The sequence below is a fragment of the Sus scrofa genome, chromosome X, assembly GCF_054392235.1.
Source record: "Sus scrofa isolate SSC_HxYL_T2T_F1_AM1 chromosome X, Sscrofa_HxYL_maternal_Yorkshire_Landrace_v2.0, whole genome shotgun sequence".
Taxonomy (NCBI): Eukaryota; Metazoa; Chordata; class Mammalia; order Artiodactyla; family Suidae; genus Sus; species Sus scrofa.
Window position 1 is genome coordinate 19,735,396 of NC_139401.1, and position 23,939 is coordinate 19,759,334.

Genomic DNA, 23,939 nt, shown 5'->3' on the forward strand with positions numbered 1-23,939 from the left:
ACCAAAGTGGTTAACATTTTCTTTATGCAGGACATACTTTTTCCATCCTGTGTTTACAGTTTCATTTCAAACAAAGAGTCCACAGCCTATCAAGATCTGGGCCACTGCCTCTGAGGCAACATGGGAGTTCCACACCAGCGGGTGCACGCTTGAACACACACACACACACAAATACACACACACTCAAGTTCTGACAAACAAGCCAATGGATACCTTAAGGAGTGTATTCTGAGTTGCTAAGTAAAGGCTAAACAAATGAAAGCTCGAACAAACATTTCCCCTTCGGTAGAGTCAAGGGAGGGAGGTCGCTGTGGCCAGATCTGTTTAGGGACTGGAGTGACTAGTGCTGAAACTGTGAGGCAAAGAAAGATAAACAACAGGTAAAATTCTTCTGACCGCTACAGGCAGCAGACCAAAATGGCGAGCCCTTCCACGGTATAAACACTAGGTCCATATTGTGTTGAGGGGCATGGATATATCACCCATCCGCACACACAATGAATTCCGGAGGATTTCTGCACTAACTTTTAAAGCAACAGTGTGTCACCAGAGGCAGAGCAGCTGTTGGTCCCTCTGTCAAGGAAAACTTTTGAATTAAACCTGTCTGAAGGACTACACATGAGAAATGAGCCCCAGAGAGTCATGTTCTACCATCAAAGTCACACCCACATACCAACTGAAAGGGCAACCCTCCCCCATCTCAACTTGACTCTTATCTCGTAGCATCAGGGCTCTACGTGTTACAAATTACATCCTTTAAACCATAGGGTCTTTCAGCATTAATCTCTGGAAGGGGCAGTAAAATGTAAATGCATAACAAACCTTAAATAAAGATGATAAAAGCAGTTTATCTTTCAGAAGGCAGATGCCAAAGTAGCAGAGCGACTTAAAAAGATGATTACAAAAATACATTGTATATCAGGAGAGCATAACAATAACAATAATAATAGCAAAGAATAATAAATGTGCAAAATACAATAGAGACTTACCAAACACTGAATTCATGATAAACTGGAAATAGAAACAAGGACATATAAAGCCAACCAGAAACCTGCGGAGTGGCTTCACATTCAGAATGACAGAAGTAAGTAAGAGACATATCCCCACCTTGCCAGAAAAAGGATATAAGAAATGTGCAGCACTTTCTTAACATTTCCCAAGTGATATTACTTATAGGCAGAACTGGCTGGTATTTTTCAAGTCTTTCTATCTGCCCCAGTACCAAGCACAGGGCCAGGCTCGTAGCAGGCAGACAGTAAACATGTTTTATTGAACGTTAGGATCCACCCAAAAGTGAATAAGGAACAACGTCCAAAATCATAGGTAGCAGGACAGTTTCGGAGCTAGGAAGCTTCCCCATGACGTCTGTCAATGGTGCAAAAACTGGGAAACTAGAGCCCTGGAATAGAAGCTGATCCGCACACAGGCCAGCAGGGTATTGATTACGGCCTGGATACTTAAGCTATCGCATGGATAAAGTTGGTGGGAAACACTTATAAGGATGAAATCAAAAGATTTTGTATTCTATTTTACTTCGAGTAGAAAAGAATCCATATTCAAGTGAAGAAAATCTTCCTTGCTCATTTTCAAGGCTGTATTTAGTGTATTTGCCGTTAATCGTTAAAGCATCCATCCTGCTCAAGTTTGTTTTTTAAACTCAAGGTTTGAATTTTTTTTTTATTCCTCCACATAGCAATGTTCCAATTTAGGAGGGCCCCTCACTCTCCTATATGGGTTCAATGATAGAAGAAACAAAATAATAATAAATTATTCTCACAAGGAAACGGAGAATCTTTTTCTGTCTGGTTCACGAGAATGACTTTTGGCTCCAAGAAAAGTTTTTAGATTTTCTGGCTGCAGTTTGTCAACAATCTGGAGTCTGGAATAACTTCAGGATATATAATATCCATGCTAAAAGTTTAAATTTTAAAAGATGACTTCTAACTCCTTGGGGAAGGCTTGTTTTAACCAGGAAGCTCCTTCACTGTGACTCGGCAAAGCCCAGAGAAGTGGACAAGGGTGGGAGCAGACACAACCACCCTTTACAGTGCTCATGCCTAGAATGTATACATAGCTCATGGCTGCCAAGCCAGCTAGAGGACCTGCTCATCTGCTCTCTCTCGCTCTCTCAATTTCAGTCACATCTGTTTTGCTCAAATGAAAAACCCGTGGAGTCATTCCAGTACCTCCCTAAATCAACTCTGGAGAGATTTGCAAAGGTTAAAGCTGAAAACTGAAACTGATCGGTCCCCAAACTCATGTTTCCATGGTCCTGGCCTTTTCTCAAAGCTATGAATAGTTTCCTTCAAATGTAGAGTCGCTTTTGACCTTATGCAGGTGCCTAGGGAGGGCGAGCTCATCCCACACTGTGAGCTGCGACAACCCATCCACCCCTGCTGCAAGTGAGGCACGTCCCCAACGCAAAAAGCGCTGGACCCAACCGAGCAAACGTCTTCAGCTCAGTCTCTCTCAAATTCAGGACCCAATGAAACGGTTCGGTTTCAGATTTTTAACAGAAATAGACGGTGATCTTTCTTCATGGCTAAGCCTGTATCAAACGATACGGCCCATGTAAAGGAAAAGGTCATCTCATCTTTGAGAAAAAGGAAGAAAAAGAACTTGTGTTAATTCTATCAGATTCACACAGGGTCCAAGGCTGAATCACAAGGTGGACTCATATACTATAAGACAGACCCCACGTTAGTGAATCAAAGTAGCCTGTCATTAAACTCTGAAAGCAACTTCCCTCCATGACAACAGCAATTGCCAAAAACATCCACGAGACTTTCAGGGGCAAAGCTCGATGGAAACAAAGGGAAGGAGGAAACCTCGGTCATTTACAACAACTCAAAAAACTTGAAAAATTAGTCGGACGGAAGTGTTGACAAGTAATGAGCCTCGTCCCACCGATTTAGCCTCTGATCCTTGTTTTAAAACGGAAAAAAAAAAAAGTGGTTTTTCATTGATTTGGGGTGGGGAAAAAAATGTAGCTTTTGAGCTCAACACAATGAACTATTTATCTGGCCTGACAAGGCCAATCAATCCAGCCTGCTGTTTATTATAAGGAGGAGTAGGGGTACTGTTAGCCTTGCCGGGTGGGGGCAGGGCCAAAGACGGCACTGACCCTGGGACACAATGTCCCCCTTCAGCTGGAAATTTATGTTTGGCCCAGGTGACCCGGGGGTCAGTGTAAAGCCTGGGACAGAATGAAGATGGTGTGTTACGTGTTCCATATTTACAGGACACTCCCATGGGCTAAAGTCTCAGAGCCACTGGCTGATTGATTTTATAAAATAGCTGGGAGTAAAAAGTTGCTCAGCATCAGGCTGTAGGCCTACCTAGCGTGGAGGCTTAAAAGGGGACCGTGAAGTCAGTAAGCCAGGTCTTTTAATGCCATTTCCTGGCTAATGCAAAATTCTGTAGGGGACCTCAAAGGTCAGACTTTTCATTGTAAAGAGACAATTATGTGAAATGTTCGATTCCTGCATGGATTTCAAGCTCTCAGGTAATTTTATCAAACTCATCTGGATAATTACCTTAATTCCTTAACTTAATTCCTCATCTTGTTAAATGGATGAACCACCTGAATTCTTTTATTTGCTTTACAAAAACAGGGCTGGCCAGAGAGGCCTTGCCCCTGGTCCACAAGCATGCAATTCCTGGGCCCCCTGACCCAAGGAGTGTGAGGAGAGACGGGAGGGGCTCCGATCTGCAAGGGAGGTTTGGGGATGCAGACACACGCACTGAACGCTTGTGCTCCATGTGCAGTGAGGGCGGGCCTCAGGAGCACTGGAGCTTATCTGCAGGAACGCAGGAGGCGCTCTGGGGGATGACTACAGTTTTAGAGCAAAGGATGTCTAATTCTTAAAATGGGAAATTCCCTCCATTGGCAGGATGGAATTAAAAAAAAAAAAACAAGAAAAGAAAAGAAAATCCTATAGCTGCTAACCAGCATGGGCCTCCAGCCAATATTTCAACTGAATAATTTAAAAAAGGAAATGTAACCCGGGGCAGCTGGAGGGGGCAGAGGAAGAAGCAGGAAGGAAGAGAGACACGAAGCTGAGGTCTCAAGGACTGTGATCAATGGGCAGTTTATTGGACAAATTCTTATGGCGTCGAAATTTGATGAAAGATGAGCTGTTCTTCCCTGTGGTTATGTAAACTTGCCTTCTTTTTTTCTTTTTAATGGAACTCTTTGCTAATACACTTCCGGCTCCTGCTTTTGAACGGCTCTGTGTTTCTTTTTAAGGAAGTAATAAGGCGGCCCTGCAAAGCCTGCAGCTGAAAGCTAACCTACCAGGGGCTGGCTCAGGGGGCACCCAGACTGGTCCACGGAGAGGGCGGGCTCTGGAGAAACCAGACAACCTAGTGGGAGCATTTGAGTATAAAACGGACTCTAGTCGCCTCTGCCGTCTCGGACCGCCTCTCTCCTGTCATTTCGAACGACAATGTCACAAAGCGTGGATAGGGGAGAACACAAAACTCCAACAAGCTGATAGCTGAGAACGTCTGCCTTGAGGTCTCAAAAGGGGGACACCAGGCGGTGGCAGGCTCCCTGGTTAGGAAGATGGATGCAGGAGACGTGCCTCTACATGCACGGCCTCCGAAACCGAGAGAGACACGGCCTGTGTGTGGGAACCCAGGGGCCAGAGAGAGAAAAGACCCAGCTGAAGTCTGCCCTTAAGTTGAAAAGAGAGCGTGGCCAGACGTGCCCGGCTCAGCCCGCCAGAGCGCTCTCTGAAGTCACCTTTCATCCATAAAAATAGATATGAAAGTGAAAGCTAGAGTCCTACAAAAATCGTCGTTGACAAACTTAGTTTCCTCTCCCACTGTCAAAAAAAAATTTTTTTTCATTAGTTCCCTTTATTACGGTTACTGTATCGTTATGTGCTGTGCGTGAGTGGGTGCGCGCCCCAAATGTATAGAACGCCAGAAGGGCCAACGCCATTCAATTTTCCGGCAATTCAAAATGGGATGCAGTTCACCTCGAAGTTTCCAGGTGGGGGTGGGAGAGGGGGAGGGGGCGGGGGCTCTCTCTTCTGGGCCATACCTCTCTTGTTGGTTCTGAGGATCGTTTCGGAAGACAGCAAAGCATTTCCACTGGACGCCTCGTGCATGGGCTTTTCGGGAGCTTTGCTGGACAGAGGGTCTTTCTTCATCTCTTTCTTTATTTCCTGGGAGGACAGAGAAAAGGAAAACAAGACTGTAGTGCAACATTTTAGAATGTCTGACTATTTTAAGCTTCAGCTTTTTGGAAATGAACTTTAGCGACCTCGACGGAGCACAGCATTTTAAAAACAGCATTTCCTATCTTTGTCGAAATTCTTTCCCTTACTGTTATCGGAGAAGCACCCCGTCTTAGAAAATGGAATGGTGTCCAATGAGGTGATGCAACCTTCTGTGACGATGGCCATTCCAAGTGATTGTAAAGGCCACCACAGAGCTCTAAATGACAGCCTGCACTGCTTTTTGAACAATAAGTTCGGCCAACCAGAGTTGCCCCTGAAAAGCCTTCCCGTTTCTAGTCTTCGTGTGCGTGAGTGGGTGCGCACCCAAAACGAACATAAAGACAGAAGGGCAAACGCCATTCAATTTTCCAGCGATTCAAAATGGGATGCCGTTCTCTTCTTCCCAACAGAGGGTTAGCGAAGTATATTCCCCAATCACCGCTGTGCTTACAAGCATGCTAAACCCCCAAGAGGATGACTGAAGTCTGCTGACGGTCCCCGAGTTTCTCTGGCTTTTCAAATCTTGACAGAGAAAAACATACACATAAAGATAACAAACTAAAACAAAGACTATCATTCTAGGCCAGGGGTTCGCCAACTACGCATACCACGTGCTTTTGTAAAAAAAAGTTTCATCATCACACAGGGCCCTGCATTCGTTTACGTATTTTCTACGGTTGCTTTGATGCTGCTGTGGCAGAGCTGAGGAGCTGGAACAGAGATCCAAGCCAAAAACACCTGGCCCGTTACGGAAAAAGTTGACACTGGGTGGTCTCTTATCAAAGCTCTCTTAAGATCTGGATTTTTAAAACCTGACGCCTGATACCATTGTTTCCAATTCCTTTAATAATTAGCATAATTCTTTTCAAAAGTATTAATGGCTGGAAACGAGAGTAACCCACAAACTGCAGATCTGGGCAGGGAGGGTTCTGGGCTTGTCTAAGCCCATGATCACACTGATCTGGGAAAAAAACGAACACGAAGGGGCTCGAGCCAAAGCATGGCTGGGTGGCAGGAAGGGCTGAAAGACGAAAGGGGTGTTTTCTAGAAAGAGCCCGAGGCCAGAATTGGGCACGGGTCCTTCTATGAATGAACATGAGGATGGAAAATTCAGTGGGGCCGGGGGGTGGGGGGTGCAATTTGGCCTGGGCCGAGGGCAGAGGTGGAAAGAACAGAACAAAAAGCTTGTCAAAACACAGCCACTGCCTGGCGGCTTCCTACACACCCCGAGTGTTAGTTACTGTATCCAATTCCCGGATTGCTGGCTCTGTTCACAACAGCCTCGCCCTCTCTCCCTCACCAGGGCCCCACCGGAAACCAGCAACCGTGACTGGTGCTCTGCTGGGTTGAGAGTTTCAGCCGGCGCCCCAGACCAGCACAGCACAAAGCTGGGTGCATGTGTGTGTCTGTACACGCACTCCCACCTCAGCAGCCCTGGCACCTGCTAGAACAGCAGTTGATGGGGGTTTCTGCAGCCTCACAGGCAGATGGCATCAGGGGACAATCTGCAAACATTGCCAGCCTGAGCCGCATGGAGGGATGCTTTCTTAGTGATGGCTGCCAGCCTGCTATGGCTCTAGAGGTAAAGGAAACAAGCCACCTTGGGGGCTCATTCCCCAATGGTTGCTTCTTCAGGGGTAGAAGAGTTGATTAAGTGTTACTCTCCACTCCAGTGTGGGTGTGACCGTGCAAACACAAAGTGCCCACCTGGACACAATGCAGTGACGCAACATCCAGTTTTGCCAAGGAGTAATTCAGAGAAATTCGGTGGGTTGTGGGTGACACAGTAAGGACTTGCTTAGCACTAACCACGAGTGTCATGCAACTGGGGAAAGGTGAGGGGGTACAAACGTTTCAGAGACTGGGGTGGTCACTGGGGAAAGCCTCAGAAACCATGCTTGTCAAGAATGCTCAACACCCGGGGTTCAAAGCAGCACCCCGTGAGCTTTGAAGGACTGATCTGATGAAGCAGGTGCATAAGGGCTGAGAAACCAGCAACAAGAGACAGGCTGGTTCGTAAGTTTCAGATTTCATTGCCACCCCCCCCCGGCCCCACGACTATTCTCATGTGCCAGGTAGATAAGCCTAGGGATGATCTACTTTTTTAACTTGCTTCTTAGATGGAAGCAGAGAGGAAACAAAACTTAAAATATGTCCTGTATTTTCCCAAAGAAACCAGACACATAGGCATGGCGGTGCATCCTGCATATTCTCTACCTGCCAAACACCCAGGTACAGCAGGTTCAATGCAGCCTCGCCCTAAGCCAATGTCTTCCCTCCAACCCACCCCTTCTCCAGGAGAGAGGGGAGCTATCTTGAGTGATGGTCTATCATCTACCCACTTAGCCAGGCAGGAAAACTCAGTGCTAACCCTCATCTAACGAGGCACCCAGTTGGGCTCTATCTACTTCCTCAATCTGTTTCCCTCCTCCCCCATATGCTGCCTTAAAAACCCGAGTACCAGGCAAAGAACGTGAACAGACATTTCTCCCAAGAAGATACACAAATGGCCGATAAGTACAGGACAAGATGCTCAGCATCATTTTTCACTAGAGAAATGCAAATCAAAACCACAACGAGATGCCCCTTCATCCCCGCTAAGACGGCTAGAATTTTTTTTTAAGTAAAACAAGTATTGATGAGGACACGGAGAAACTGGAACCCTTGTACATTGCTGGTGGGAATGTCAAATGGTGCAGCCACTGTGGAAAACAGTCTGGTGGTTCCTCAAAAAGTTAAACACGGAATTACCGCATGACCCAGAAATTCCGCCTATAGGTATATACCCCGAGGAGTTGAAAGGAGGGACCTGAACAGATACTTTTCTGTCAACATTTAGTGCAGCATTATTCACAATAGTCAAAAAGTGGAAACATCCCAAATGTGCAATGACAGATGAGTGGACAAAAAAGATGTGGCATAAACCTACAATGGAATATTACTCAGCCTTAAAAAGGAACAAAATTTTCACTACATACTACCACATGAATGAGCCTAGAAAAACATTATGCTAAGTGGAATAAGTGAGATACAAAAGGACAAATACTGCATGACTCCACGTATATGAGGCACTTAGAACAGGCAAACTCAGAGACAGAAAGTAGACAAGAGGTTACCAGGGAGTGAGGGGATGGAGGAAATGGGAGTTAACGTTGAATGGTTACAGAGTTTGTGTTTAGGGTGATGATAAGTTTGGGGAACAGACAGCGGTGATGGTTGCACAACCATATGAACATAATTAATGACACTACATTGTACTTCTAAATGGTTAAAATGGCAAGTTTTATTACACATACATGCATATACAGCCACGATAAAAAATACACATGAATACCAGCTTACATGTGAGAGATTACCATGTGCCAGAGCCTCCTCTAAGAGCTTCGCCTGGATTGCAACTTTCAACCTGTACAACAGCCCTACTGACAGATGCGCACACCAAGACACAGAGAGCCGAGGAGACCTGCCTGAGGTCCAACAAGTAGGAGCCAGAAGTGGACCTCAACCTGGCTAACTTCAGAGGCTAGGTCTTAAGCATGCTTCCCCAAGTGCTGCTGGCTCCTAGTCCCTCCTGTCCCAGTTCAACCTCCACACTGCCTCAAGGGACACTTTCCTAAAACAATTATATGCTCTTGTCACCCCTCTACAGAAACCCCCCAGTTACTTCCAAAAGACCACAGGGCAAGCTCCTTCCTTTAAAAAGCTTTCAACTTCTATAGCGAGCCACAAGTCCGTGGGTACTCACTTCTGGCTCAAATGATCTGACATATATGCTGATGCCAGACTACCAATTCCCCTCAGGTGCACTTTTTGGACACCCCGATGTTCAAAGACATCTGATGGCATGGACGCCTAGTGGCAGGCTCCCAAAATAGGTGACAATGCTGGCAATGACACAACCTTACACTGGCAAGGGCTTATATAAATTAAAGCGCTTTAACAAATCTTCTTGCGCTTGCTCCTCACAAGAACACTGTTATTTTGCTACTGAAAAAAAAAAATCCTGACTTTTCTAAAGTGGTTTATTTTTGCATACAAGAATCATGAGATCCAGTCCAGAGAGGATGCCAAGGCCAGCAAACAGCTACAAGGCTAGTAAGGGGCAGAGTGGGCCATGGGACCCAAGCTCTCCTGCTACAGCTTACCTCCCAGGAAGAACCAGTGTCAAGGCTACAACCGAAAGAGTCCAAACCATCCCACCTGTGGCTCCAATGGAAAACTTAGCTTTCCTCCATACCTGAAGAATCTAATGTACCACTTTATCCCTAAGCCCGCAAATACCAGGGCTGAAATCCTTGAAGTCTCTTATCATCCCCACTTAAAAAAAAAAAAAAAAAAAAAAAAACCCTCTTTGCTGTGGAAGAGGGTGGACTTGGCGGTGAAGCAACTCCTGCCTCCCTACAGCTGCCAGCAGCTGTGTACCTGGAGCTCTCCGAGGTTCTGATCCAGGTCAAGAGCCTCTGGATTTCCTGGGTCTGAGCATTCCTAGCCCCCAACCCACAGGCTCAGCTTTCTGACCATGAGCCCTACAACTGCAAACCATCTGCTAAGAACCTGGATCCTACTATCTTGGAGGCCACACCCCAGGCCACAAATGTGGGCCACAGGGCTTACAGAAACTCACACGTGTCCACATATACAAGTCAGTAAGGATTCTACTTGTTTTAAAACACTGTGGAATAGTCAGGGGTGAGCAAACCTCTTTAGGAGGTAAAGAAAACCCAGCTTGTCTTTATCTCAAATGTGAGGCCTTACCAATAGAAACTCAGCTTGTACAGTAAAACTGAGGCCATCAATAAACTATCAACGCTCCAGTAACACTCAAGCTGTGTCACAAGGACCACCTTAGTGAAACGTGAGAGGAATTCACACCACTGCTGCTTCCCAAAGCACGATGCTGATCAGAATCTGAGATGGCTTACCCACATCTGGAGGGCCAAGAAGTCCCAGTAATGCCACCCCAGCAAAAATTCTCTGTAACACATTTAGCAGCCTGCAAACAGCAGCCTCCCTGGGCAGAGGCATAATTTGTGCACAACTGGGGGCTCAACCAGCTTAGGCTGCTCTTCTGATAAGTGGAGCCACCTGGCATGGCTGATGGCTGAGCCAAGTCAGCTACCTCTTTTCTCCCTCCCCACCCAGGACCTACTATACAGATGTTGGGCAGTTGGCTGGGTTGAACCTTAACTTCTTTTAATTAACCCAAATATTTCACAGCAAAATATTAAGGAAGGTCCAGATTAGTGGTCCCCTCCCTCCTCTCATTCTTCATGGCTTCTACCAGCCTTGACATAAGTTAAGAGAATGCTGGATGGAGAGCATGCTGCTCGGAGTCAAAACACCAGAACGAGCCTTGGCATCATCATTTATCAGGTGAGTGACCTTGGAGGCAATAGCGAAAGCCTCTAAGCAGCTCTCTTATCTCTAAAAGAAGTCTAATGCTAAATGCTTTGGCACCATCACAGAGGGGTCTTCAGGATCAAATAGTGAACTAGACCACAGGACACCAACTGATGACTTATCATCGCTATTAACATCATCATTAAATAACAAGTGCTATTTTTAAAAAAAAAGAACTACACCTAACAACACAGATAAACATTTATAGCTAGAATGTTGAATGAAAGAAGCCAGACCCAAGAGATCACATAATGTATGATTCCATTTACATGAAGTTTCTAACAGGCAGAACGCATCAATGGTGAGAGATCTCAGAGCAGCAGGTACCCTTGGGGAGGTACTGACAAGAGAGGATACAAGACAGCCAGCTGGGAGGACGAAAATGTTCCACAATTTGGTCTGGGTGATGGGTGCACAGGTATATAAACCCCTAAAAATTCACTGAGCTGTATTTCTCAAATCCCTGCATTTCACCGTATGCTGTCAATGTACAAAAACAACAAACGTGCCTAAACTGGAAGAAGACAGATACTTTTTTTGTTTGTTGTGGCTGCACCTGTGGCATGTGGGGGTTCTTGGTCCAGGGGTCAAGCCTGCACCCCAGCAGCGACCAGAGCCACTGCAGTGACAACACTGGATACTTAATCCTCTGAGCCACAAGGGAACTCCGGGACAGATTCTCTTAAAATCGAAATGTGCTAATACTGTGTCCTAGAAGGTCAAAACCTGGAAAAGCTAGTGCTTTCGTGTTTTAAGATTCATCTCGGGGGCAGGGGGTGGAAAGCGCTTTGGGATCAACATCAAGGGGAAGAATGGTCAGAGAGAGCCAGGTGCACCCTACCAAGAAGATGAGCCAAGGGGCGTCTCATCTAATTGACAGAAGTGGCTGAGTAGATGGGCTCGCTCCATGGCACCCTTCCTCTCCACCCCAGCTGTTTTCCTCACATCTCGCAAGACTTCCTTCTCTCCTGCCACCAAGACTACAGGGACATGGAGGAGGCTGGCGCCACCGACACCAGGGGAGCTCGGTGCTGCCCTGATCAGCCAGAAGTGCTGGTCCTGGGCTTTTCTCGGCATTAGGGTGAGGCTTGGCTGGGTCCCCTAAAGCTCAGGGTTGAAGCAGGGCAGGGAGAAGAGGCACCACTTGTCAGCCTGTCCTCAAACCCCGTCTGTTTCTTTCTGGAGGTGAGGCTTCCTCTAGAGGCAGATGTGGCTGTGGGATCACAGCTGTGCCCTCTATGCGAGTTCATGGAAAATCTTTTTGCAAAATTACCACTGGCAGGAGATAAAAGGAAGTCACTAAAAACAAATTCTTACACCAAATCTACTGATCAAGAGCGTTCTGAATAGATACAGAATCCTAGAATAGCGCATCCCTCCCGCTCCGCGCACGCGAGCACAAAGTGTCTTCCTGCCTGCCCCACACAAAAATGCAAGTTTAAGAAGCAGTCACCCCACGAACATTCCCTGCTAGCAGAGACTGTGCTTTCCCAGCATTTGGCTCCCTTCACAGTAGACTAGTCAGTTTCATAACACCCAGGCATGGAGTTCCCGTCGTGGCTCAGTGGTTAACGAATCCGACTAGGAACCATGAGGTTGCGGGTTCGATCCCTGGCCTCGCTTAGTGGGTTAAGGATCCGGTGTTGCCGTGAGCTGTGGTGTAGGTCGCAGACACGGCTGGGATCTGACATGGCTGTGGCTGTGGTGCAGGCTGGCAGCTACAGCTCCTATTCGACCTTTAGCTTGGGAACGAACCTCCATGTGCTGCGAGTGCAGCCCTAAAAAAAAAAAAAAAAATCCGGGAAGACACAAGACACAGCTAGGAATCTGAAAGTAGCAGGAGTTTCAGCTCTGTCTGTAAGATTCTGTTTCTTAGAAAAAAAAAAAAAAAAAAAAACAAACCACATCTCATTATCACAATATTTAAAAAAAAAAAAAAAATACCCATGCTGGAGTTCCCGTCGTGGCGCAGTGGTTAACGAATCCGACTAGGAACCATGAGGTTGCGGGTTCGATCCCTGGCCTCGCCCAGTGAGTTAACGATCCGGTGTTGCCGTGAGCTGTGGTGTAGGTTGCAGACACGGCTCGGATCCCGCGTTGCTGTGGCTCTGGCGCAGGCCAGTGGCTACAGCTCCGATTCGACCCCTAGCCTGAGAACCTCCATATACTGCAGGAGCGGCCCAAGAAAAGGCAAAAAGACAACAACAACAAAAAAAAACCCCATGCTGCTGAATCACAAAACCCATCCACTGCATTAGAGAGAACTGTAGAAAAAATACATATGAAATACCTGAAATAAATATGGCAAAAAATGAAGATTTGATAAATCAGAGTGGTGGGCACACAGGTATTTATCATTCAGTTTCTTTTCTCAATGCTTGAAATATTTCATAATTTCCCCTAAAAATTACATAGTGAAACCACGTCGATGTTTCATACCACAATGGCTTTTTTACATTTACAAAATACGCTGCCACTTAAAAACGTGCTCTGACACATCATCAGAAATACACCTGAGATACTTTCAGCTCAAAAACTAACAAGGCAATTTTTTTTTAAGGAACAGGATATCTGATGTCATGCCTCTATGTAACTCTTGAACTGCATGTCTACACTATCATGGATTTGTAGTACCATCTCCCAAGAATCACTCATAGCACAAGCCCAGGCAAGAGGCTCTCCACCTGCAGCACGGGGGTGAATGCTGCAAAGAGCTCAGCTAGGGCTAGATTCTGGACAAAGATGAGACCGGCTACCTTCGTGTCCCAAAGAGATGACAGACCTTCCTGATGTACAATGCAATTACCCGAATAACAGTCAATGCCTTTCTATCTGCCGACACATACCCTGCTAAACAGCTAGCTTATTACCATTGGATCAAAGGGTGTCAATACCAACCAACTGCTTGGACATGCTTTAGTGAGCACTTAATACATATGTGTCAAGTGAATGGCCAATTCAGCAGAGCGTTATGGGCAAGACGGCTATCTACAGATGAGGGGGAGTTTTTTTCAATTCAATCCAAAGCTATGATAACACAGAAATCTGTATCCTCCCTACACGGATACAACTGGTATTCTCTGAGTCACAATCAACTTTTCCCCTCACAGGTTGCAGGTCTGGCTTCAGAGTGGTAGGATGAAGATACAGGAAGAAAAGTTACACAGTGTCTCATTTGTTTTAAACAAGCAATACTATTCCTTTTTAGACTATGAATATTAGACATTCAAAATAAATGCACTCATTTAAAAATAAAACTTTAGCAACAATAGAAGACAAAAGAGAGAGATTTTACAATCTCAGAGTGAGAAAGACTCTTTGACACTGTGACACACACAGAATCTAGAAATCACAAAAGAAAGGGGTGATGAAGAACAGAAAACTATAAATACAATATAGGAGAAAAAGAACATTTATCAAGAAAGACAAAGTCAAACTGGGAGAATACTGTCTGTGCTATAGAAAGAACTCTTTCTACAAAGTATTAGCAAAGAGATCAGTAACTCAACAAAAACAGCAAAGGACAGTTCATAGAAAAAAAATGACTCAAACACATGAAAAGATGCTGAACCATACTCATAGGAGAAATGTGAATTACAGTGCAATTCATTTGACAATATCTGGGCAGTATTCACTACATAGAAGGACCATGAATCGTCATGGCTATTTTGTTAGACTGAAGTTGTAGCATGAACACCTTCTTCTATTTTTATTTTTTGTCTTTTTAGGGCTGCACCCGTGACATATGGAGTTTTCCCGGGCTAGGGGTCAAACTGGAGCTGCAGCTGCTGGCCTATATCACAGACACAGCCACTCGGGATCCAAGCCACATCTGCGACCTACATACATCACAGTTCATGGTTAAAAGCCAGAGCCTTAACCTACGGAGCAAGGCCAGGGATCGAACCTGCGTCCTCATGGATCCCAGTCAGATTCATTCCCCCTGAGCCACAAGAGGAACTCTTTTTAATTTGTTTTATTTTATTATTATTTTTTAACACCTTCTCATTAGAGTGTTTACACAAGTCTTCTCACCAGAGTGTGGGCTCTCTCCGAATACCGTATTGGTTTTCACAGCACAAGCACAGTGCGTGGCACACAGCTGGTACTCACGCCAAGAAGGAGAGATCCAGAGAATGGCAAGCACAAATTCTCTAGAAGTTGAGAGGCTAGATAGAGAGGGAAGTACAGAATTTTTACATTACAATGAGATCTTTTTTTCTTTGATATTAAATACCATGAAGTTTCTCAATGGAGCTCTCCGAAACCCAGTGGATTTCTTAGTTCTACTGATACAAGATACAGTTTTTATCTATCATATCGGCAACAATAAAAAATTGGCAACATAAGGTTGGCAATGATGTAGAGAAAGATATCCTCTTATCCTTTCCACTGAGTATAAATGGATGTATAAATTGGTACAACCTCTGTGGGGAGCACTGCGGCCATTATCTAGCAAAAAGTTACATGCCTAATGCCTTTGGACTCACTATTTCCATTTCCAGGAATTTAAACTGCAAGCACACTTGCACACATGCAAAGTAGCACATGTACAAGATTAATCATCATGGCATTGTTTAAACTAGCAAGGGACTGAAAGAATGTGAACATGTGTCAGTAGCAAACTGGTTCTGTGAATTACAGTAAATCCACGCCATGCAACTCTCTCCAAGAACGAGGCTGGTCCATCAGTGCCCATAAGGATAATCACCAAGACATGTGGCTAGGTTTTAAAAAAAACTCTAATAATGTATGCAAGCATTTGTGTGAATTTATGTGCAGGCCTCACGCTGTAATGCAGAATAACAAACTGGTAACCAAGGCTGCCTTCGGGGAGGGGAGCAGGGTGGCTGAGAGATGGGGAAAACATAGATTTTGTCCCTTTTAATTGGTACCATGTGCCTGGGCTAGCTGTACAAAAGTTTAATTGATTTCAAAAAGGGTAATTAAAATATGTTTAGTATTTTCCAATCATTAGAATCCTGACTGTTACTGTTTCTGCAAACAAGGAAGAAGTAAACACTGGCCCCGAAGAGAATTTGGTTCTGTCGTTTCCACGGCTAGGCTCAAAGATCCCCGTGCAGCCTGTCACAGTGATGACAGTGCATGTGAACATGTACGAAGCTGAGAAGAAAGCTCTGCGGTCCATGTATTTCAGCAAGAAGGGGAGGCAGGGAAGTTAAGATGTGGGAGAAACCAGGCCAGGCCCAATAATCCATTGCTGTTTCATTATTTGGTACAGAATCCGGTATTATGGAAATATAATTAATGGCATGCCAACGACCCAGAAAAACAATACAGCACACATGAAGAGGTAATACTAAATCTTTTTCATAGTTTTATCGTGAGGAGAACACATTTTGCTTTGGTGCCCAGAGTGAAAGTAACAAGAATTAAACAGTTTGGGATTGGTTAATTATACTCAAAAAGGTTAATCACACAATCTCAAATTGAGCTCCCGAAGGAGTGGGTACCTTCTCCATCAATCTCTTCTAGAAAAAAAAAAATGTTTTAAATGTTTCTGATAGCACCATACCTACTCCTTGAAGCAGTGCTACCTGAAACAGAAATAGTTGGGCTTTTTGCTAAGTAAACAGCTTGCTTTTTTTTTTTTCTCCCGCTTTTTAGGGCTGCACCTGTGGCATATGAAGTTCCCAGGCTAGGGGTTGAATTGGAGCTGCAGCTACAGCTCCCAGCCCACGCCACAGCCACGCCTGATCTAAGCCACATCTGCAATCTACGCCACAGCCCATGGCAATGCCAGATCCTCAAGCCACTGAGCAAGGCAGGGATCAAACCTGTGTCCTCATGGATACTAGGTGGGTTTGTTACCACTGTGCCACAATGGGAACTCCCTACAGCTTGCTCTTTCAGAGAAAAAGAAGGGCCAGCCAAGGTCCAACAGCCATTTCTTCCATCTTTGTCCCCCTGTCATCCTTTTAACAGCTTTGATGTTGGTTAAGTGCCTGTGCCTTTGTGTCCCTTAGTTAGAATCCCTGTCACAGCACTGACCCCTGTTCTCTAAGTATGAGCCCATAAGTCTCTCTCTCTCTCAGCTACTCTGTAAGTGCCTCAGCGGTAAGACATAGGTCTCACTCATCTTTGATCCCCAGATGTCCACTAAATGTTAGCCATTATCATTAGCTCTGTCATTCTTTTAACCATTATTTGAGCACCTACTGTGTGTCAGATATAAATGAAAGGAGTACATGGGTGTAACTCAATGTCAATTTTTATAGTCACGACTGCTTCTACAACTAATAATTGAAGGGAGAGCTGTAAAACAGTAGGATCTTTTAAACACAGAAAGGAAGTGAATACAGTGTTCATTTTCCTAGGCCTTCTACAAATGTGGAATTAGTTTGAAATTATGAGGAGTATACTAGGAGCAAAGCACTGGTCTAAGGGTTTACACACAATACCTCATTTAATGCTTATAATCGCACTAAGAATTAGGGAGCATTATTATCTCTCTCTGACAGATGGGGAAAGTGAGTCCTGAGAAGAGATGAGCACACAGGCAATAAAGGGCTGAGTGAGAATCCTGAGGAAAAAAGAACAAAGCCAGAGGCATCACACCTCCTGATTTCAAACTATACTGCAAAGCCACAGTAATAAAAACAGTATGGTACTGGCACAAAAACAGACACATGACCAGTGGAACAAAATTAAGATCCTAGAAACCTGGCATACACTGTCGACTAATATTTGACAAGGGAGTCATTAATAGTCACGGGAAAAGGATAGTTTCTTCAACAAATGGTGCTGGAGAAACTGGAAGAATGCATGCAGAACAGTGAAATGAGACCCCCATCATATACCACTCACAAAAATAAACTCAAAATGGATCAAAGACTTAAATACAAGACCTGACACCATAAAATTCCTAGAAGATAACGTAGGGAAGAAGACCATCAATACTGGTGTTTACAATAATGTGCAGAGGCATGACACCCAAAGCACAAACCACTGCCACCACCACCATAACGACAGCAAATGGGACTAGATCAAATTCAAAAGTTTCTGCAAAGCAAAGGGAACTATTAACAAAATAACAAACCTATAGAATGGGATAAAAAAAAATTTGTCAAGTATATATCAGATAAGGGGTTAATATCCAAAACATATAAAGAACTCAGTCAACTCAAAAAAAAACCCTGATTTTAAAATGAGCAGAAGAACTAAACAGACATTTTTCCAAAAAGGACATCAAAATGGCCAGCAGATACATGAAAAGATGCTTAATATCAGGGAAATGCAAATGAAAACCACAATGGGCTACCACCTCACACCTGTTAAAATCACTGTCATCAAGAAGACAAGGGACTACAGGTGTGGCGAGGCTGTGGTACAAGGGGACTCTCCTACACTGACGGAGGGAACATAAGTTGGTCCAATCGCCATGGAAAACAATACGGCAGTTCTTCAAAAAACTAAAAATAGAGCTACCGTATGATCCTGTAATTCCACCTCTGGTATTTACCCAAAGGAAATGAAAACAGGATTGCAACGAGATATATGCACTCCCATGTTTATCACAGCATTATTCACAAGAGCCAAGGTTACAGAAAGAACCCAAATGCACATCAGCGGATTCACGGACAAAAACGATGTGGTACATACACACAATGGACTATTATTCAACCACGAGAAAGGAAGATATCCTGCCATTTGCAACACCGTGGACAGACCCTACGTACATGATACTAAGAGAGAGAAGTCAAAGACAAGTACCGTATGATATCATTTAGAGGTGAAATCTAAAAAAGTTAAACCTGTACAAAAAAAGAGAGTAAAATGGTAGTTGCCAGGGGACAGGGGGTGGGGATAAGAGCGACAGTATTTAAGGGTACAAATTTGCAATGAGTAGTAAATAAGCCACAGAGATCTAATGCACAGTATAATGAATAATACTGTTTTATAATGATTTAATGGGATAAATATCACTACTCAGGCAACCATAGTACAACATATAAATGTATCAAAGCAACACATCATACATCTTAAACTTACGCAATGTCACACATCAAATTTACTCAATTTTTAAGAGGCGGGTGGTGCTGAGTGAGGTCTGCTGCCTGGGAAATCCTGTAGCCGAGCCTGACAGCCCACAAAATGTGTACATTCCTAATGCTGCCCTTCTCTTGCTCCGAAAAGCCAGCTTCCACAGACTGCCATTTTAAAAGAGGAGAGACAAGGCAAATGACCACAGAAAAAACTTCCAGAAGTGACTAGTGTGAGAGCCAGTGATGTGCGAGTCACTCTCCAATAAAGAAATCCCTGAATTTTTACCAAGGAAAACGCACCTGTTTACTGGTTGTTGAAAGAGTGTTTATACATATTTCCACCCAGGATCACTTGATTGTCAAGAATAAATTATTCCAAGCCTGTGACAAAACAATGCCATTTCATGCTCATTTCCTGATTAAAGCTTTTAGACAGCTGGGCATTCTCATTTCTCAGAGCTGTAGGGAGCTATGCAAATTTCTACGCAGCAACTCCAAGATCATTAATCTAAGGAAAGCATGTGCCAACAGAATACCAGATTTTATATTGTTTCCGTAAAGTGGAGGAGGGGCGGGTTAATCTAATTACCCTGTGTGTGGTCACCTGACTGTGGTTAACAAAAAGATCAAATGCTAAACCGTACAATCAGCACAAAACTGCGAAGTAATGAGGCATTTCATTTTACAAAAGGAGTGGGAAGAGGGGGGGCGAAATTCTTCCATTGCTTGGAACCAGATACTGTGGCAATAAAAATAATCATACCAAGCTTATAGGAATGATAGGCAGAGCATTTTCATTATCACAAGGAGCTAGAAGCAGAACTAAGAATCAATCTCCCTCTCTCTCTTCCTCTCTCCTTCTCCTCCCCGGCCACCTCTCTCTTTGTCTCTGTCTGTCTCTCTCTTTCTCACATGCACACACACACTCATGCACACACAGTCAATAAGACTGGACGATGTGTCTAGCAAAGGATGGCTAACTAGAGCTGGAGCCATGAGCAACCAGACAGAGGCGGGCACTCATAATTAGACTCCCCCTGCAGCCGTGACCATGCATTTGGCACTTATCACTCAGGCTCCATGACTCTGATTTCTCTTTCCAGTAAGGAGCAGCTGGGCTTGGAAAGGTAGCAGCACTGGCTCAGGCAGCTGACACTTCAGCTCAAGTTCTGGCTCTGACACTGCCGAGGGTGTAACCTTCGGTGCCTCGCTTTCGTTAGTTCTCAAAGGGGAGATTAAAATATTCTGAAGATCAAATGAGATCTTGCGGATGAAGGCACAGACGCAGGGTCTCAGGGTGGTCAGGCTCCACTGGCAGGAGCAGGAATCCCACCCACCAAAACATGGCCAGGTACTGAGGGGCAGTGAGTATTAAAAGGGAAAAACTTCCTAGTGTCACAATTCCTAAGTGTGGCTGGTCTGGCAGAAGTCTCAAAAAAATGCACTTCCATGCACCCTCGCTGAGAAAGCCACTAGAAAGTGTGTTCTACCAAACTGAGTGAGTAAAACAAGAGAGAGAAGGATCCAGGGTGGTCAGAAATGAAAGAGAGGCAGTGGGGATGTCCTGGCTGACCGCTGGGCAGCAGCTCAAGAGTGACCAGCTCCACTGGAAGATGCTGGTGTTTTTCCAGGAAGAGGAACAGGGAGGGAGGAGAAGAGGGAGGAAGTGAGGCAGTGAGGGAGAGAGAGGCGAGAGAGGGTTGAACCTTAGAAGACGCATTTCATAGAACTGTTTAGTTCAAGGTATAGGAAGATTTGGCTGTCCTAGGATAACTCAACAGGCAAGAAAGAAAATTATTATCTCTGGGGAAAACAAAAAGTTATTATCTCTTGGGGAAAACAAAAAGTTAATATCCTTCTTATAGAAGGATATTAACTATAGTATATTCTTGCTTCAATAAATGTCAATATCTCTATAGTAAAGAAAACATTAAATACAGATTAAACCAAAACTTAAGATATGAGCACACATGGGGAGAATGGCATATGGCGGGCAGGAGATAAAACGGCTAAATTCTTCAGCTACCATAATAGCTAACAGATAATGTCTAGAAGTCACAAAGCAAGAAACAGCAGCATGTGCCTATGACTTAGAAGTAGAGCAGCAAATACTAGAAGCAACAGCTCAGAACTCCCGTGTGGCTCAGCAGGTTAAGTATCTGGCACTGTCACTGCAGTGACTCAGGTCATTGCTGTGGTACAGGTTCAATCCCCAACCTAGGAACTTCCACATGCCGCAGGTATGGCCAAAAAAATGAATGAATGAATGAATGAAAACAGAAGCAGCAGTTTGAACTGAAAACTGAAAAATGATTGACTCCTCAAAGTAAGACAAGGACATGAAGCCTTCCCGCTGTGGCGCAATGGGATCAGCCGCGTTTCGCGAGTGCTGGGATGGAGATTTGGTCCCCGGCCTGGCACAGTGGGTTAAGGATCTGGCGGCTTAGGTGGCAACTATGTCTCGGATCTGATCCGTGGCCTGGGAATACCATATGCGTCGAGGTGGCCAAAAAAGAAAAAAAAAAAGACAAGGACATGAGGACAAGGAGCTGCTGTTTACGCAAATATTTTGAAGTGGGCACAAACACACATATTATACACGTATACATATACACATACATGCTTGTTTAAAAAAAATAAATCAAATAATAAAAGAAGGTATAAGCCAAAAGGTCATGGTATACACATTTCCCCCATAAAATATCATTCCTCCTCCTCCCCTAGGAACAATCAGTGAGCGGAGTGTGTGTTCATGTGTACCCTGCTTGTTTTTAAAACAAATGGACTCATACAATATGTAGTATTTTCCTTGTCAAAGCAGCACAGGATCCAGCGGCAGAGTATACCAGCAGCAGCGTGGACCACGCGGCTGTGTGGGAAAGGAGATTTCAGAACGTGGAAATCGGACCAATCAGAAGCACCCCGATTAAAGGGCATGCAATCAGAGCTGGGAGAGGAAGTAACCCAGGGAAGTGGGAAGGGAGAAAAGAGAATGGAGACACCTCCTTGGGGACATGTGGACACTGCCTCTGCCTTCCACTCCCCCCATAGGGACACATGGGGAGCCACATGTGTGTCACTATACCATAAACAGTATACCCACTGTCATGGCTGGCTCTTCTGGCATGCTGATGGGAAAAAAAGACTTGTGGCACAGCAAATTTTGGCCATTTGTGAGGTCTGGCAGAATCTCCACTGCCATGTACGCCACTGGGACTCAGGGGGTGGAGACTGGAACATGAAATACATGTCAATTCACACCTCATTTGCTCCTGCCCTGAGCACATCCATCCCCTTCTGCTAAGTTTCTGCATCTTTGGCTGTTTACATGGATAACTTACTTGAACCTGAGGACAGAGACAGACAGGCCTCTTCCCTCCAGGCTATAAACCACATAAAACCATGCAGGTGTATCACATCTTCAGCAATCACAAACACCACCATGTCAAGCATCACTGTGCCTGTAACCGTGCACACACACACAAGCGTAATTGGGGACAAATTTCCCCAAAGTGAAATTTCTGGGTCAAACACTCAGTGCATGCTTCCTTTTACAGATAATGCAAAACTGGCCTCCGTGGAGTTTGTCTCAATTACGCTCCCATCAGTAGCATGAATGAGTGCTGGTTTCCCATATTGGGTATCTTTAAACTTCTTAATTTGTGCCAATCTGATAACAGAAAATGACATTTAATTTAAATCTCTCTAATTAGTAAAAATAAGATTGATCAGCTCTTCGTATGCTCACTCTCCCTTTGACTTTCCTTTTCCTGCTGATCTCCTAGAGTTAACTCTATGGCATCCAGGGCATAGCAACAAGAGAACAGAACAAAGGGTATGGAACATCATCGGTCAGTCCTTCTGCCAAAGTTACCAAGTCCCAACTACGTGCCAGGCACTACTTCACATGGTGGGATTCAAGATGGCCCCTGATCGCCGGGGCCTCGGCACTGAGCAAGGCTGGAACTCCGAATGGCGTGGGCACACACGCCAGCTCTTCATCCCCTGGTGACCTCAAACAAGGTACAAATTTCCCTGAACTGAATAGTCTTTGTGTTAGTTTCTTACCAACAACTTGGATCTATTCTCTTAAAGTTCTGCAGGTCAGAAGTCCAGAAACTGTTTCACTGGGCTAAAACCAAAGAGCTGGCAGGACTGAGATTCTTCTGGAAACTCTGGGGGAAGACGTTTCCTAACCTTTTCAAGCTTGTAGGGGCTGCCTGAATTCCTTGGCTTATGGCCCCCTCCTCCATCCTCACGGCCAGCAGTGTAACCAGGTCAAAGCTCACTTTCTTTCTGATCTCTGCTTCCATCGTCGGTGACTCTGATCCTCCTACCTCCCTCTCTTTAAAAAATTTTAGTTGCGGTCAATTACATTTAAGAAAACTTACCACTTTAACCAATTCTAAGTATATGGTTCAGTAATGCTTAGTACATTCACATGGTATGCGACTCGTCTCTAGAACTTTTTCATCTTGCAAAACTGAAACTCTATACACATTAAACAACAGCTCCCCACTCTTCCTCCCCCGCCACAGCTCCTGGTAGCTACTGTTCTACTTTCCGTCTTTAGGAGTTTGACTGCTTTCGATACCTCGTATAAATGAAACCATACAGTATTTGTCTTCGTGGGACTGCTTTGCTTCACTCAGCATGATGTCCTCAGGGTTCATCCATTTTGCAACATATGTGTCGTCTTCACAGTAGGATGCCATTGTATGGACAGAGACCCATTTTGCTTATCTGCTGGTGGACATTTGAGTTCCTTTCACCTTTTGGCCACTGTGAATAATGCTACTATGAACATGGGTGTACAATATGTCTTTGAGACCCTGCTTTCGATAATTCTGGATGTACACCCAGAAGGAGAAGCGCTGGATCATATGGGAATTCTATTTTTAATGTTTTGAGGAACTGCCGTACTGTTTTCCATAGTAACTGCACCATTTTACATTCCCACCAACAGTGCACAAGAGTTCTGATTTTTCTGCATCCTCACTAACTCTTTTTGCTTTTTTTTTTTATAGCCATCATTCTAATGGGTGTGAGGTGATTTCACTGTGGTTTTGATATGTATTTCCTAAAGATTAGTGATGGTGAGTATCTTTTCATGTACATATTGACCAACTGTAAATCTTTTTGGGAAAAATGTCTACACAGGCCCTTTATCCATTTTTAATCAGGTTATCTGAGGCGGGGGTGGGTGTTGATATGGAGTTACAGTTCTTTATTCTTCTGGATATTAATGCCTTACATGATTTGCAAATGTTTTCTCTCATTCCACTCCATTTTCACTCTGTTGATT

General features: G+C 44.5%; 1 protein-coding gene across 16 annotated transcripts in view; it reads right to left on the reverse strand.

The window, feature by feature from the left end:
* Positions 1-23,939, reverse strand: part of SH3KBP1 (SH3 domain containing kinase binding protein 1) — a 343,775-nt gene that overhangs the window by 206,517 nt on the left and 113,319 nt on the right. For all 16 annotated transcript variants that reach the window (XR_014835801.1, XR_014835802.1, XM_013985983.3 and 13 more), the window contains one exon: positions 5,051-5,174. Coding sequence is in view for 14 of the 16 variants with exons in the window: in XM_013985983.3 (XP_013841437.2) it covers positions 5,051-5,174 (124 nt within the window). In the remaining 2 variants the exon portion in view is untranslated. The remainder of the gene's footprint in view (positions 1-5,050; positions 5,175-23,939) is intronic.